Source organism: Poecilia latipinna, unplaced genomic scaffold (assembly GCF_001443285.1).
Source record: "Poecilia latipinna isolate Pla-1442-1.1 unplaced genomic scaffold, P_latipinna-1.0 Scaffold954, whole genome shotgun sequence".
NCBI classification, from domain to species: domain Eukaryota; kingdom Metazoa; phylum Chordata; class Actinopteri; order Cyprinodontiformes; family Poeciliidae; genus Poecilia; species Poecilia latipinna.
This window is the reverse complement of record NW_015113570.1, coordinates 139,099-152,827: the sequence shown is the minus strand read 5'-3', so window position 1 is coordinate 152,827 and position 13,729 is coordinate 139,099. Positions and strand designations below refer to the sequence as shown.

Below are 13,729 nucleotides of genomic sequence, written 5' to 3'. Positions count from 1 at the left end.
TTTTTTTTTTTTTTTTCCAAAATTTGAACAAGATGAAGCAAAAATTGTCCCTTGAGAAGTTCTGAGTAGAAACTACTTATAAAGAAGTTTTTTTTTTTTTACCTTTAATGCAAAATGTATTTATTTTTCATGCAGTTTTGAATTGATTGCCGCCCTGAGCGTGTTGTTCTTTTAGCAAATGGCTGTATATGCTGCAACTAGTAATTAATCGTTTACTAAATTAGTTGACGATTATTTCAATAGTCTTTTCATCACGATTAATCCAATTCATCATTTCAGCTCTACACACAACATGGATTTTAGTCACCCTGGGCAAAACACCCTCCTTTCTCCATTGTCTTGGAAACCAAGTCGCTTGTTATTGCATCACGACAAGAAGCTGATCTTTGTCAGCAGAATGCGTCAACATCCAGCTTCACTGGTGCAGAGCAAACAGCCCTCAGGTCACCATGCAAACCATGGCGTCTGAACATGCAGCTGTGCGGCGGTTAATCATCTGCTTATCGGGAAGAGTGGCACAAAGTGACCTGAGCCAGTTGTTTTAGGGCATCTCACCCGCAAAGGAGGATGCAAATAAAGAACTCAAATGTTAAAGAGCAACAATAAAAATGCTGTAATTTACAGCCATGTTTCTATAACAAGCATCCATGGGGGAAACAAACATCTCAGTGGACTCAAAGTTGGGAATCTGAATAAACAGATGGCTATAAAAACTAATGATTTAATAGTTTCTTGTGTATGAGTCAGGGTCATGTAATACATGAGCTCTGTAAGAGGATATCCTTTCTAGAGCTCATTTGTATGAGATGCAAATGAGCACCAGAGGTTCCAGGCTAGCCATTGTTCCACTCTGGGTTTAGAAACGCGTTGGAGTGTTGAGGTTTGGCACTCACAGGAACCTCACGTCGCTGTGAAAGCTCATATTTTAGAAGCAAATGATCCAGGATCAAATCTAAACGAAGCGAGATGGCACAGAGGTTAAGGCATGAAGCCTCTTTTTTCTTTAGTAAATGATTAATAATTCAAGGTTGGATCAGAATGGGTTCAACTAACAATTCAGTGTTTTGCAAAGGCATTTGTAAATTTTGACCTTTTGAAAAGTTTCATCATGTCACTACCACAAACTAATTTACTAAGTAGGATTTAATGTTGTGGATAGCTATGTGTGAACCACTACACTTCCAAAAGAATTAGTTTGTATGACTTCAAAAGAGTATAACCATCTCATTTCTAACCTACAGAGTTTAATATGATGTCACTCGTTGCAGCTAGAACTGTTCTGGTTGTCCATACAGAATCTGAAATGATACATGTGCAAGGAAATAGCCAAACATTACATGTGCTTGCTGATCATGAAAAGTGATGTGGGAAAAAAAAAGGATTAGAATTATTCATTTTATAACAGTTTTTCAAACTTCAAACAGAAGAATTAAAGTGAAGTGTAATATAAAAGGCTGTGTTTGCAAATGCCTCAGTTAAAGTTTTGCTTTTTAATTTTTAGGAATTAATGTGAAATGTTTCATTTCTCATCCGTCTTTGCACCTCAAAAACAAGTTCAAACTTGAGACTAAAAGTGTCGTCTGAATTGTATTGCATTTATATTTCTTTTACTAGCTTAAGTAGCTACTGCAGAACCAGAGATGCACTGATCTGATAATATCTGTGAATATCGGTCTCGATATTGAAAAAAACTCTAGATTGGGTATCATGACAATGTGTCCGACATGGCAGATCTATTCAGTCCAATTCTATATTTTGTGCTTCGAATTACTTCATGCAATATGATTTATTGTCAATCCGGCACAGTTTTTCTGTATCGGATTGATATTGGCCAATAACGAATCTCGGATATCTGTATTGGAAGTGAAAAAAGTGGATTGGTGCATTCCTGAACAGAACGAGACAAATTTTTATTCAATTAATCATCAGAATAACAGAGATTACTAAAACAATCGTTTACAACAGTCCTATAAGAATAGCAATGATTGTGTTATGCCAAGAAGCAATCCTGTTTTCCAGTTATCAGTTTCGATAATTAAACAGAGGGGATCCTGGAGGCTGTTATCTCGAGCAAACATCATGCACCTGCAACACGCCAACTTAACTGCCTACTTCCTCAATGAACTCAACCCCGTCTATCTCAACGAACATGTAAAGCACTATGTCAATGTAAACTGGCCTCAAACAAACAAAATTAAAACAGCATCTGCACACTGAGCGCAGCAGTCAGTCGGCCCATCCGGCTGTTGCCTCTTTGCCCCTTTGTCGCAGGGCGACGGCGAGAGAAGCTACAGCTCCGCTCTTGTTCCGAGCTCCATAAACGTCACCAAGGGAAGTTTATGGTCGACAGATGCTTGAGTAAATGAAGCTTCTTCCCCCCCACTCCCCCCTGCCATCTTCTTCTCACTTAAGGAAGGAGGCTCCCCTGGTCATCAGCAGCGACCCGGACTTAACCTCCCACCGAGCTCCCATGGAAACGGATAAGATGAGAAAAAAAAAAGGAGGAAGCTGGGGCAGTGGGAAGTTACAAGGGAAGAAGAAAGCCGAGCGGAGTCGGGCGTTTTTATGCACAATTGTCTGTGTGTCAAAGCTGTCGTCTATATTTTCAAGCTCCTCTGACACACATAACCACCTGCCGCCGCCGCCGCCGTCGTCCTCTGCCTAAAGCCAGCCTTTTTACTGATTCTAATCAGACAGACAGCAGTCACAAGGGCTTCTTTCTTCCAACACAGCTGACATTTCCTCCACGATAGCCAGTCCGTTTTTGAGCAGATTTCAAACCCTTACAAATTAAAACTAAAGAAAAGGCAGCTTCTGCATTGCAGTTCTGACTGTGACCTACATAATCTGTCCTTCCAGAGGCATTCCAACATTCCTGCTCTGCTCTCTAACCTAATCTAATAGATCTCCAACCATCTCCCAGCGCTGAAGCTGAGAGACTCAGGCGTGTTCAGCCTAACCAAATAAAGACAGTTGGTTAACGTGATGAAACAGCCAAAACAGAGACAGAAGTTCAAATCCACCTGTTGCGACTGGTCCGATTTCTTGCCAAAAGCACATCATGAGGAAGAAGGAATGTCACAAACAAATTTAGGAGTTTTGGAGAAGTAGGAAAGGATTAAAGACACGTGCATAGTTTTCCTCAAGGGCAGCATCTCTCTCCAAAAGTACAGGAATAACAATAAAAATGTAAATCTGCCATAAAGGAATTTTGTATTGTGAAATCAGCTCCTAAAAAAAAGCTGTGGCTGTACTGTCTGCAAAAATGAAAGTCAAATTTGCTATTATAGCAACGGCCACATGGAAATCTTGCTTCACCTTTGGTGCAATCCATGTTGGGGAAACGACCGAGCAAACGTGTGGAACACGTTGCTCTGGTGAGATGGGACTAAAACTGCCATACGCTGTGCTGTGGGGATGCTGTCCTTCAGCAGGGACAGGAAAACTGTTCAAAGCTGATGTGAATTTGAGTGGATTTTACCACAAGACACAGGAAGAAAATCTGTTAGATGGGAAGGAAGGGAGGCTCACCTTCTAAGGTTTTCTCCAGTCCAGGCTAAGCATTGTTTCTTTATTAGGTTTCTTTAATGTTTGCCTTTTCCAAGACTTCATAGTTGCTGTTTAGGTTTATATGACAATGTCTACCAATAACACATAATTATCTAGTGATATTTTCAAATTCCTTGCCAACCTGAAACATTTTTTAACTCAAAAACACAGCAAGCCGCTGGATGACCGCCCTAGCGCCCTAACCACCGGGTTTAGCAAGTTTTATGGGGGAAATCCTGATGTTTCCCCCAGAAACACACAGCCAAGATGACAATATTCATCTATTAAACGAATAAAACTCCAGACATAAATCCAATAGAGGAGATCCACCATGTCACTGCATTAGTAATGATTCATACTATGATAAAGATGTCATTTGTAACGAGTCCACATCCTTTCTCGTTAGGGGAAGACAAGAGATGATTGCAGTTTTTTTCTGTAAATGGTCTTTAAAAAGCCTGACCTTCCAGTTCTGGCAACAAAGTTTCTAAGTTGGAAACGGTGGAGTGACTTTTGTTAACCGCACACATGCGGACGTGACCTAGTGGGCATCAGTCAGCCGTCTCTCATTACAGAGCATAAGACTGATTTTCAGACTTTTGCAAAGAAAGATATGATCAGTGGATAAGATCGGTTTTACAAGTAATTTCAGCGTGATCTCCTAAAATGAGAGAAAATGGGGGTCGATTCATCGGCTGATCAGTGGATCCCTCTTCCTTAGAAGCACACATAATGTATTCTGCATTTGCATCTAATACTCTTTGGCGGTGGGCTCATCTACTGAGTCTAGATCCAACTGCTTATTGACATGCAAAGAGGAAACTAATGACAAAATATTAGTCAACAAATACTGCAATCTAAACAGCAATTTGCGATATTTTGTGCATACCCATCTAATAGTCTATTTGAGATACAATGTTCAGTTCTAATGAAAGTCACACTTTTGATTTGAACTTTGAGAGAATTTTTGAAAACACTTACCTCCCACTTTACAATTATTACTTTGAGTTGGTCTATCACATAAAATCTGATCAAAATACATTGAAGTTTAGGATTGTAATGGGAGAAAATGTGAAAAGTTGAAGGGCAGTGGATATTTTGAAAGACACTGCCCTTACCTTTGCACTACGTATGGCGTTTCCTGTGCCTACTAAGTAATCTTGGACTACATTAGTGAATTGTGTTTTAATCAAAACTTTCACTGTAAAGGCTACGAGTGAAAGTCTTCCCCCAGTTTGATTATTTATGTTAAACACAGAATACGACTTTCCTTCGTTGCTTAGCAGAGCAAACATGCCCTCAGCTACACATGCGCTCACTCCCTCATATGCTGTTTGAAGAGGCAGAACTGATGTAGAAAAACGTTTCTCCGTCCGTATCTTATTTACATATACAAAATGTGGGAACAAACACCGAGGCATAACTTTTCACTACAACGTATTGTATTTTAAATATAAAAATCATATGGAAGGAGAAGTCGACTGTTTTGTTCAAAGTCTGCTTCCTTTGTGATTTTTAACCAACTGTAAGGGAAATACTGCATTACTTTTCTGTTACTATAAAAGGGATTCTGTTGAGGATGGCTGTGCTTTAATAATTTCACCGTCTAGGAATGATTTTTCTTTCCTTAACGGCGGCATTTAATGGTGTAGGGGGTTTTGTCTCAGAGAAATGGCACGGTGTTTTGGCCAAGTCAAGTGCACATGAGATAAATAAATCTGTGGTGTGGAAATAAGAGCTTAGTCATGCAAATAACATGCTTACCGAGTGTCTGCTTTTCCTAAGTTGGCTCCAGCAGGATGGAGGATTGTCTGGTTCTTCGCCATTTCCACAACACATTTTGTGTTTAGCTCCTTTTCTGTTTAACAGTAAACAACAACTGTGTTACTACAACAACTCAAAGCACTTAATTATATTCAGCAACAAACAAACCTGGAGATGTCAAACCTTCTCGAAGTCTGTGCTTTTTATGCCAGGCTGAATTATTAGTTCTGTCTTTTCAAACATCAATGGGATATTTTAAGGTAAGCAGCACGAGTTCAACAGCATCGTAATGGTTTTTCTCTTGAGCATCAAGTTTAAACAAATGAGCAAGCAGGGAAATAGAATCTGAAAGTGACCTTTTACCTTGGACTAGGCAATGTGGCTAATCAATAAAACAGGACACGTCGAGTCATGATGCAACACTTGACGTTCTGAGCGCCAACTAAACTCTCCCCAGTCACTGTTGGGACTGGTCCTTGAGCTTCAGTTCCAAACAAAACAATATTCAACAATGTAAACAAAAATTAACATTCATATTGACATTTTGGCAGCAAATCCCATATGTGTCATGTAGCTCCTACTTTAGAAATAAGTTTAGATAAATCCAACACAGAGGGAAGGTTTACAGCCAAGTTAATCAGAGGAGTTTATTTCTGTTAAAGAGTCAATTCATTTTTCTCAAACACTTGGCTATTTATTTTTAAGATTATGAACCAGGACATTTTATTGAAAAAAAAAAAAACTAACTTTGCCAGGATTTAAAGGGAATGAGAGCCCTTTCCCACAGTCGTTTCTGAGTACAGCTGAAAAATATCAATACTCTCCCTCATGGATACTAATCATCTGTATGACTGCATTACATTAAATTTACATTACATTTAATTTATAAAATCTGAATTTCTAAATCTTTTATATTTCCTTCATTAAATTTGTCAGTATTCCACATAAACCTCTGTTAAGGGATGAAGTACCACCGGGCTCTGTGCTTGGATCACTGTAGATCAATGAACCAAAAAAGACTACAACTCCATTTTTATATTTGTTACTTCTGAGCTTTAGCCCTTTTGGATGATAGTTCTGCGATAAACAAGACAAACTAAACCAGACTTAACTACCTCTAAAGTGATCTATTTTAACTCAACACATCAGTTGCTACTGACCAAAATAAAATAAAAAACTACAAAAGGGGCACCAACACCATCAGAAAACATTTTTAGAAGACTAGTGAAACAAAATGGTAAATGTTAGAACTGGAGTTAACAAAGGCAGGTTATGTGTGGCTTCCCCTCTTTTCTCTGGGTGAGGATATCCTCGTCCTGCACCCGCCCACAAAGAGTTAAGAGGTCAGAGGGAAACCTGCTTCCCAACAGCAAACAAGTGTTTTCCTGGGACAATCAGAAATGTCATCCTACAACAGGAGGAGACGTTCATTGTCCCCAGGTTATCATGTTGATACAGTAACCAAGATGCACTAAACCTTCCTTACACATGAAATTCACTTAGTACTAAATATATCAAACCAGGCTATTCAAAATGTCACAATTTATGCTGCGCAACTAATTAAATTCAATCGCAGTCAGTGTGACACATGCTTTTTTTCTGCTATTTGCTAACATGTTGAAATAACACCACCTCAATTTTGCCAAGAGCTTAAACATAGAACTAGTAGATTATTTTAAGAATGTAATGTATGTTAATGGATTGGAACAATTTTATTCATTATAGTGGAGTTGTAATGTGCGAGCATGCAAGGACGGCAAACATCAGCAAACGAGTTGGTACAGGAAACTGTCAGTGGTTTCAATTCCTTTCTTCAACAAGTACTGCTTATACTGTTACACAAGTGTAGTTTACTAATACAAAGGCTCCTGCTTTTATGACAGAGCCGTGACGACTTTACAGAGTGTGGATTTATATTTGCGGTATAATGGAATAGTCACTGAAGATGGCAGCTGCTCCCCATGTGTTATAAAAGTAAAACGTCTGAAAAAGTAACGCACTCCAGGATGGGAGCATTTTAAAAACACTTCTTGTTCTTTAGTTTCAATACCTAAGCTATCACATGTAAATAACTACAGCAAATACATCTTGTAGTAGTTGCTGCTCAAGTTGACAAGTGATGTTTGTAGCTCACATTTTACCAAAATAATGTCATTATGCTCCAAGACACCACCAATCTGCTATTAGACACTACACACGAGATTACCTAAAAATCTAGGAGGAAAAGTTATATAATGCTGGAATTGATGTTTATCCTTCAACATAAGGTGACGATGTAGTAGTCTTATGTAGGTTCACAAAATATTAGCTAGCAGTGAAAAGCAATGAGTGTTGGATGGGGAAACCACCAGTTACTCTGGCTTAGGGGGAAAAAAAAAAAAAAAAAACACTATATCTGGACTTTTGAAATCTTAATTTTGAAAGCTCTGTAGAACTTGTAACAACTAATCAGAACAAAATAAAACAAGACAGAAAAACAGACGTTTTCATTCATTTTTGAGCCTCTGTCTTCTCTGCCTACATTACCCATGTCATAGCTGCTGTACTGACAGTTCTTCCCGCTCAGCCAAGGGGAAAGTGTGATACAGTATGGTTCAGAGGATAAATGCACTCATTGCTTGCTGCCTTTGGCTGCTCCAATAACTCATCCTCATTTTCCATTTAGCTCTTCCATTGGCTACCTAGCAAGCTGAGGTTTGGCACAACAACCCCGACTCCAGCCAGGACGTCCGCTGGCTGAGGTGCCGCTGTTGCTACACCCGAGGTGCACTGTTCTTCGAAGGCCAACGCCATGGGAACGTGGAGCGTTACACAACGTTAGCAAATACACATTTGGACTCACTCCCTTCCTGCCTTTGTCCGGCTGGGCAGCTAAGCCCATGTCTCCTCCTCAACCTGGGATTACACAGGGACAGTGGCCTCTAGTTTGTAGTTGCATACTCACAGGTCTGAACTGGGGGAAAATGCAAATACAGAAAATGCCATCCTCCTCCCTCCCAACTACTTTGAATGCATCTGGAAAGATTGTGTCTGAGATGTGGGATCCTGAATAAGCGTAGCTTGTACAACGCGAAGAGAAGGAACTTACTTTTCTCAAGTTTTATTTTTCTGCTGCTGAGAAATGTGCAACAATACGTCTATTCTACAACAGTAACACGCGGACAGAAGCGCTATTCACAAAGAAACCACCAGGAAGGCACTTCTGGAAACATGGCAGTGCCTTGCCTGCCTTCAGCCTTTCCATGCCTACTTCCTATTAAAACCCATACTGGTGCATTTTTTTCCCCCTATACAGGAATAAGTGATGAGTAATGGATGACTTTGCCTTGCCAGCTTGAAGTCTGCTACCTAGTTCTACTTGAAGAACACAAAAGAATATGTTTTGACTGACAAATGGAAACAAGCAGCCAGTTTGCACTGGTGTCTTTCAGGTCAGTGAGCAGGCTGAAGAGGCAGAAGTGAGTGAGGCCATAACCAGGACCTGGTTAGAAATACCCACGACCATCCATCCAAATGTACCTGTAGTGAAGAAACTCTGCCAGAGGTGACACACAGTGCCTTGCAGAGATTTCCACTAAGGGTGTGCCAAAAAACACAAATATACTGCGGTTCAGAACAGCTTTAAAATGTCCCAAAATTGATTTGGAAAAAATGAAATGAAACCAGTCCGCTGTCTATAGACCTCCATTTTGTAACTACGCGGGATGTTCTGACGTTGCCACGCACACTGTACTGGAACACAGAAAGCACCAAAACAAGAAGGAAACTTGTTTTGGCCCAATATTTGTTGAAGGCGAAAATATGGACTCATCTAGTTTTTTTAACAAATCTCCGGGAAGACGGATCTCGACATGAGCTTCAACCAGGTGCAAGGTTCACAAAATGAAGATTGAGCCTTCAGGAATGCTACAGCTGAGCCAAGGCACCCCATACCCTCCTGTACAGAGCTGTACGATTGGACAGAAGTTTTGGCTAGGCTATCTCAATAAATCAATTAATCTCATGATAAGACGAACTCAATAATTTACATTTGAATCATTTACTGTTTTTCTCTCTTTCTACCAAGACCTGGATGACAAAAGTCTTCTGTCTGGTCCATTTGTCTCAACTAAGCCATTTTTTGAAGGACAATTTTGTTAAAGACTTCCATAGCCATTTTATTTGTTGTTTTATTTATTTATTTTGTACATTTAAAATGTCTTCCCGTTCTAGATGTTCGTTAGAAATTAAAGTTTATTGATCTTTGATAAAGTGTTTTTGCATCATTAGGCCATTACCATTATACTACTTCAAAACAACATTATTGTTTATCACAATAACGTAACGTGACGGGCCCATTTGCCATGTTTTATGCAGAAAATGCACTCAAACAGCAACATTAATAGTTCTCTTCAACTAGTCCGCCTTTTATATCCGCAGGCGACATACATACAGAATGTTTATCCAACAGGGTGAAAAATTATTAAACATTTTTTCAGATTCTTTAAGATTGTGAAATGGCTCAAAACTCCTGGATGAAAATGGCAATCCTTCTGGATGCATGCAACGGCCTGCAGAAAAGGCCGGCTGCAGAAAGTGCAGCTCCATCTCTGCGATTGCCTTATAAAAACAAAACGAAGGATGTAGGGAAGGAGTAATTCCGTCCAAGCATGGATTAATTTAGTGTCTCCATTTGTCAGTCTGCTTCACCAAGCAGACTGGAATAGAATACGGGGATTCTTCGCACAACAACAGATTGAAGCAGAAATCATTATAAATAACTATTTTGATTTAAAAAATTGATTTTGAATTGAATCTTGAGTAAAACAGTAAAACTCTTAATTTCAGTTCTAGTATCCAAACATTGGTGCAGAGGGTGAACGAGAACAGAGTGGTAGCTCCACTGTTTTGATATCGTGACTGACGGCTCCAGCTCCAAGTAGGGGAACACACTGGGGGGATACATGCGATTCATGCTGCCAGTTGTCGGTCAACCTCTCTGCCTCCCCACCTCCTCCTTTCACTGGACACATGGTATCCCACGGCACAAACCCCGACTTGCCAAGCAACCAGGAAATGTCATCTGTGCCTTCCTTTCCTGCTCTGGAAATCTGCTATGTAATTGCGTGAACCGGCGGAGCGTGAACGAAGACTTGCGCGACACTGTGCCTTTGTTATCTGGGCTTTTCTGAAATTAGACACAAGGATGTAACAACATGTAGCAGTTCTGGGAAGCTCAGTGGCGTTTGTGAGTGTAAACGAAAGCCGTCTGTTAAGCGGACATCGCAGTGCAACTCCAGAGACGCTCTCCGACCAATCTGGAGGTAGGAAACTTGTCAGACTGAGTGGACGTTAAGCCGGAATACCTCCTATTAAAAACTACTGACTCTGCGGTTGCCTTCGGCAGAAGATAAATTAAATACAGACGCTATTGGCATCTCGATCAAGCAGCAAAACAGACAAAGCGTTCAGTCTCCTCAGCGGCGGATCTCACACAGCCGCTTGGCTTTAAATCTAGACGGGTGGCAGGCGTCCATAAGAGAAGCCCTGTGGCAGCACTGTATAAACATATGCCATCCAGACCAGCCAGGTTACAGCCCTTCTTTTTTCTTTTAATACATCTACAGAAGCTCATTTCACTAATGGCCAGTGATTTCTGACCTCTATCTCATTTCCAGGAAATTAAAACAGGGAGATACGCCGGTCTCCTGTGGACAAAGTATCAGGAAGCAAGATGCTGTCTTATAGTGGTGAAGCTGAGTCAGGGCCTTTAAGAACCTGATAGGCAAAGGAACTTAAAAAGCCAGAGGCAGAGAAAAGCCTGGAATTCAACACGGACAAAAAGAAGGAGGTTATTATCGACTTCTGGGGTCAAAACAACATCTCTGTTCCGGCGAGATGGAACAGAGAAACGGGATCATATTTAATACCTCAGAGTTCAGACTTCTGATGAACTAGGGGTGCACCTATGGCAGCTTTCTGGCCGATTACCTATCTTTTAAAATGCCTGACCTGCCGATTCCGATTTTGGCCAATACCTGTTTTTTTTTGTTTGTTTTTTTTGTCTGAAATGTTACTAAATATAGCAAGAAAGTCGCTGAGCTGGCAACAGTGGGGTGACGATTGTGAACTGCAAACGTCCATGACCTGGTTGGCCGTTCTGTCAGTCAGCCCTCTCTCACGGGAGAGCAAAAGAGGACCGCAGCTGATTTTAAGACTTTTGCACAGGTGGATGAGATCTGTTTCACATTCAAGTATCAGACAATCACTAATCTCCCACAATAAGGAAAATGGAGAATGTTTACCGGTGCACCCCTAACAAGTACAAAATCACTTTCATTCTCACAACTTCCTACAGAGTTGTGTTTTACTTTTGTTTGTGGACAAACTGGGTCTCAAATGGTAGTACAGCTACCCTGGAGAGGACAGTGATGGGAGAAGGTAATTTTAGTGTCCCTACGTTTTGTCAAGGATTTGCTTCAGAAACATTTTCTGACTCCTTTTGCTTGCCATGAACTTTCTGACCTGTCAGGCAAACGGTACCATAGCATTAAAATCAGAACCACCAGACGGTATAAAGTCCATGTTATTACTTTTTAGCTGTCTTGATCAGTGTTTTATTATTTTTTTAAGTAATGGAAATGCTGAATCTTTTAGTTAGCAATTAGAATCCATTAACATGACACTAAATCGATTTGATATGCAAACCTGCGTTAGGATCGCTGCAATGCATGAGCAATTTGATGATTTACAAAGGGAATGGTGATCAATCTAATCACAATAAAACCCTCTCACCTCTCCTGTTCATGGGCCGGACCCGCACAGCCACCTTGACATTGGAGTCATCCAGGCTGGGCTCACCCATGCTGACTTCTTTTTTTTTTTTTTTACTCCAAGTAGGTCCAAAATAAATTAACTCCTCAGCTGAACAATCATCTGAAAAGGCTGAAAATGTTGCGCTAGCCGGGGTGTCGACCAGCTAGTCCCTCACTGTTTTGCTTCATAGAGTAGACATGTCCTCGGGTTAAAAAAAAAAAAAAAAAAAAACTTGAGAAGATTCCCTAGATTCCCACAGGAAATCAGCCTCCTCTCCTTATTTTCTTCTTCTGTTCATATTTCAGGTTGACTTAAATCCACACGCGCATGGGAGCTGGAAGAAAAAAAATGTCACACGGGTTAGGGAAGGAGTCAATGCAGTCGATGTTTGTGAATGAGAGGGAAATATATTAGCTATTTGTGAGGGGGGAAAACGGGGCTAGCCAGCTAATTTGCCCAGGCAAACACTGGAGAAGCAGCGGAAGGAAGGGAACAAGTTCCTGGCCTATTCTCTCATCTGACAACATAACACCGCTGAACAGCAGCCAGCCACCGAGCTACATACCCGAGCGGACATATCCCGGAGTTGACACGGCCAAACTGCGAAGACAGTGAGAGATCAGCAGAGAAGAGCCCAGCCGATGATCTACAGCTTCCCCAGCGGACCCGCTCCCTCTCTGTCGAGCTCCAAACTCCCAGCAGCATCCGCCCTTCGTGCTGACAGGCTGCTCTTCAAAATAAAAGCTCAATCACGTCTGTCAAAACGACAAGACTTGCGTTTAGGAGCCACACAACTACATACAGGCAACTTTTCAAAAGCAGAACAAATATTAACCTACCCCTGTCTGCATAGTTTTAAAGCTTATACAACATGTTTACACTTTAAAAGAAAAGAGGCAACTTTCATTCGGGTTGGCTAAATTACTGGATTAAGTTAAACTAATGACAAGTTTTGGACTAGTTTTGGTAAGTGACCTATGAAAGACGATTAACTTTAGGTTTTTAACCTTCCTAGTGCAAAGTTTTGATTTTGTTACGCTTTTCACTAGCCGTTTCCACCCGGAACATTTGCCCACAAGCCCCCCTGCCTGGAACCGTTACTTACAAATGAGTGAATGACAACAGGAACACTCTTACCAACCAAGACTAATGAAAAGTAAAAGATTTTTCTTAAATTTCTTCAGGTAAAAAGACAGGAGAAGACGTAACTCTTTACCAAATGTGCTCGCGAGGCCGGCTGGTCAGTCACGCGACACTTCCGTTGTCCAGCGCCCACCAAACACGAAACACTTTGCTGCTAACGCTTCCCCAAAACTTTCAAAATAAAGCTCGGTAAAGCAACATCTGTTAAATTGGAGGGTATCGAAGTTCCCAACCTGTTTTTAAAGTCTCCAAATATTTTTAGTATCCAGATGTTTAGTAGCACACCAGGCTTTGGACAATTATAACAAAAACGTAGAAAATAAAATTTCTACGTTTTTTATTTTATTTAAAAATAAAAAACGTAGAAATTGCCAGTTGTGGAGTCCCTAACTTCAAAATCCAACATTGCTTTCTGGTAAATAAAACAGCATAGACGTTCATCTTTAAAAAATAAAATAAAATAAAAAATAAAAAATCT

The 13,729-nt window shown here is 40.5% G+C and overlaps 1 protein-coding gene and 1 long non-coding RNA gene across 5 annotated transcripts in view; one reads left to right on the top strand and one right to left on the bottom strand.

The window, feature by feature from the left end:
* Positions 1–13,421, bottom strand: part of kif13ba (kinesin family member 13Ba) — a 51,410-nt gene extending 37,989 nt beyond the window's left edge. For 3 of the 4 annotated variants that reach the window (XM_015049628.1, XM_015049630.1, XM_015049631.1), the window contains exons 1-4: positions 13,325–13,421; positions 12,674–12,863; positions 12,088–12,442; positions 5,314–5,407 (exon numbers count right to left, since the gene is read on the bottom strand). In XM_015049628.1, coding sequence (XP_014905114.1) covers positions 5,314–5,407; positions 12,088–12,157 — 164 coding nt within the window. In that variant the 5' untranslated portion in view covers positions 12,158–12,442; positions 12,674–12,863; positions 13,325–13,421. Of the gene's footprint in view, positions 1–5,313; positions 5,408–12,087; positions 12,443–12,673; positions 13,292–13,324 lie in introns of those variants that run through there. The other variant, XM_015049629.1, reaches the window with a different exon arrangement.
* Positions 9,727–12,667, top strand: LOC106957995 (uncharacterized). Its single transcript, XR_001427073.1, has 3 exons — positions 9,727–10,882; positions 10,971–11,143; positions 12,414–12,667. It is a non-coding gene; the product is annotated as an uncharacterized LOC106957995 (long non-coding RNA).
* Positions 13,422–13,729: the final 308 nt, after the last annotated feature.